The 3,314-nt window shown below is 40.5% G+C and overlaps 1 protein-coding gene across 1 annotated transcript in view; it reads right to left on the bottom strand.

Moving 5' to 3' along the window:
- The window catches only part of COL14A1 (collagen type XIV alpha 1 chain), a gene marked incomplete at its 3' end in the record, with an annotated part of 142,763 nt that overhangs the window by 39,624 nt on the left and 99,825 nt on the right, over positions 1-3,314 (bottom strand). Inside the window, exon 21 of the mRNA XM_006140062.2 lies at positions 1,802-1,924. Coding sequence (XP_006140124.1) covers positions 1,802-1,924 — 123 coding nt within the window. The remainder of the gene's footprint in view (positions 1-1,801; positions 1,925-3,314) is intronic.

Here is a 3,314-nt window from a genome sequence, read left to right as displayed (position 1 = left end):
AATGACTCAGCCATACTATGCAAGTGACCAGATAGTTCTTCCCCTGGAACGCCTAGAACAAGATTTCTCAGCCTTAGCACTACTGACATTTAGTAGTGGAAAATTCTTTATTCGGAGGTGGGAGAGTACTGTAAGTAGTAGGATGTTTAGCAGTACCCAGTAAATGCCAGTAGCAAGTTCCCATGCACCCCAGTTACAATGATTAAAAATGTCTTCATTGGAGGGCAAAGCACAGCAATCAGGAACCGCTGGCCTAAAGGAAAGCCCCAGTTCAAGCCTCCCTTTTCCCACATCTAAAATAAAAATTTCTTCAAAACCCAAACATTTTTGAGCACCAAATATAGACCAGGAGTGGGAAATCCCACACCTGACCTCATGTGACATTGAAGAACAATGCTCCAGTACATACATACCACATACAATTACCTCAGGCTATGTGCATGCGGTGTATGTGAACATTAGTGAATTTTGTGCTTAGACTTGGGTCCCATCCCAAGATGTCACATGATGTGTATGCAAATTTTCCAGAATCCAAACAAACCCTAAATTTGAAACACTTCCTGTCTTAATCATTTCAGATAAGGGATACTCAACCTATACTTTTTACTCAAAAAGTCTGATGGAGATTTCTAACATGCTCTAAAGAATTAATTTCGCAAAGCTGTCTTACAGAATAACATGCTTCAGGTCTAAAGCAAAGAAACAAAAAACTGGTGGTGAGTCTTGAGGCTTCGGTACGGAGCAGACAAGCGTATCCACGGTCTATTCTCATTTTAGTTTCATGATTCATAAAAATGTTTGTCTGGGGGAACTACAGATGGGGTCTATTTGTTGTATGGCCTGCAGACAATAGCAACTGGGCTGTTAGAAAAGGCTAAAAATTAGTTAGGGGCAAGAACAACATCTCAGATAACAGATTTAGGATAATGGAATTTTTTAGGGCAAAAAGTATTTCTTAAGGGTCCAAAGAATAATTTTAGATTATTCCTACAAAATTAAGAAAAATAACTGGAGAACTCATTCCTGTTGAACTACCAGAGTACTGGAGACTGAGGCCTAGAAAACTGAGAAGACCTTTACACTGCTTACTTTAGTTTCCAGTGTAAACTTCCACAGGAGAGCCAAATATGGAGAACTGACACTGTGATAGGGTTGGTGCCCATGGCCCTTGTTCACAGGCTCATGAACCAAGGTTTTGGTCACTCCCTATTTGGGTCATTCTTTGTCTTGCAAGATGAAATGATGTGGGAGGTAGAGAGAGGCGGCTTAGAGGATGGTAGGAAAGTATTTCACTTCTTTGGTAGACCTTTATCTCCCAACATAGTTTCTAAAATGAGGACACTGATTCAGTTCCTTTCCATCAATTAATTTTAAGTAAAACTGAAGAGTTGGTAAATAGAATTTCCCCCAAGGAATTCAAGAATAGTTCAAGAAAGACAAATTTGAAATTAGGTGTTCCAAAAGTTTAGAGCTTATATAGCCATCGACTCATAAAGCTTCCTATTCCTATAGAGTCAAGGCATCTTTAGGCAGGTTCCCTGTCTAAGGTGCATTAGGTCAACTGTATATATTCTACCCATGGACATGCCTGGTAGTTTTTGATGTGAGACATAGCTTCATCATTCTGATCATATCTGTCTAAATACTGTGCTGGAAAACCATTTGTTTCTAAACAGGTAAGAGGGTCTTCCTTCTTTAAAAAGTAAAACTAAACATAGAAAATTAAAACAAAGCAATTTACTTAACAGACATTTTATATCCTTATGCATAGATCAATATATTTTTTTTAATTTTTACTTACCACTGACAGGTTTATAGACGATCCTATAGCCCTTTACAGGGGAAGATGGTGGATCCCATGTAATGCGCAACCGATTATACCATTCCTCTGAGACACGCAAGTTTTGGGGACCAGAGGATGGCACTGATCAGGAAAGAAAAGGAAAAATAGAGGTTCAGCATAGTTTCCTTCTTTATGACCTACACTGTTGATAAAATCTAAGATATCTTTCTACTAGGTTAAAAATTACAGCAAGCACACTGAAAAACTATGAAAAGCCTTGAAAGTCTATGAGTTTAAGTATTACATACATGGAAGGCTCTTGTGATAAAAGCACTTTTAACTGAAATTCAGAAGTTCCTCCAGTCTCATTTCAGTTCCTTTCCATCAGTTAATTTTAAGTAAAACTGCACTGAGTAGTGCTTATTAAAAATTCATCCACATGCCACCAGAGTCCATGTACAGGCCACGATGAGGGTGACGTTCACATCGTGTTAATGATGACTGTTCTTGGAGACTGATATTTTGAAATAATTTCATTATCCAGAGATTGTTACGTGTCATAGCATTTCTCTAATAAGGTTTAAGTCATAGTTTTATAATAGTCTTTAAATAATCTCTGTGTTAGGTAAATACTGGTTTAATTCCTCCCTTAGTTGTTGTTTAAGTCTGTGATTTTCCAACATTAATTTAACAGCAAAATATCAAAACATTCTAGAAATTTCCATGTAGAGATCATACTGAGATGCTAATGCACTGGTAAAAGCCTAGTGAACAGCTTACAACTCCCCTAGGCTCCCCCCGCTCTGCTCTTCCTTTTTCTTCTCTCCTTCCACATGACTCTGAAGTGTAACTACAGTAGCTCCAAGGGCTCACTATACTCTGGGTGATCTTAAGCAAAATGAACAGGCTTGGTAGGAGTCTGGGTGAAGGCACACACAGCATGGGCATGGGAGGAGGGAAAGACACCAGTGCTGTTAAATGAGATAATACCCCCTTGCTCATCACAGAATCAGGACTCTAGGCTACTACTCTCACATGGTCAATTACAGCTCAAGTCTCAGACCCAAAGGCTTGAAACTCATGCCAGGTGTGTTTGCATGTGTGCCCAGAATCCTGAGAGAAGAACAGAGGAGAGGGGATTGCAGTGTGGACATCCTCCCTTGGGGGGGAAAGGAAGGTGGGATGATTTCTCACTTTCTCTCTCTCTGTCTCTCCAGTGAGCGCATATCCCATATAGCAAAAAATCTCACCATAAAAAACGAGTCCAGGGAAGAGCAGGAAGGGAGGTTTGGATGGGGAAGTCATCGGGAGGTGAGACCACAGTGATCAGCAAGATCGGGTCACGGAGATTTTGTAGGGTCTTGGGAAGGATGTCGGGTTTGACCCTGATGGCAATGGGAAGCTAGTGGGGGCAGACTGGAAACAGAAGAGTGACCTGGGATCATTTATAACATAGAGCTCCTCAGGCTGCCACAACGAGAATGAAAGGTGGCAAGGGTGGAAGCAGAAAGGCTGAAGAGGAGGCCAGTGA

Source organism: Tupaia chinensis, unplaced genomic scaffold (assembly GCF_000334495.1).
Source record: "Tupaia chinensis unplaced genomic scaffold, TupChi_1.0 Scaffold000017_1, whole genome shotgun sequence".
Lineage (NCBI taxonomy): Eukaryota > Metazoa > Chordata > Mammalia > Scandentia > Tupaiidae > Tupaia > Tupaia belangeri.
Note: the sequence above shows the minus strand (reverse complement) of the source record. Positions and strands in the feature narration are given on the sequence as shown.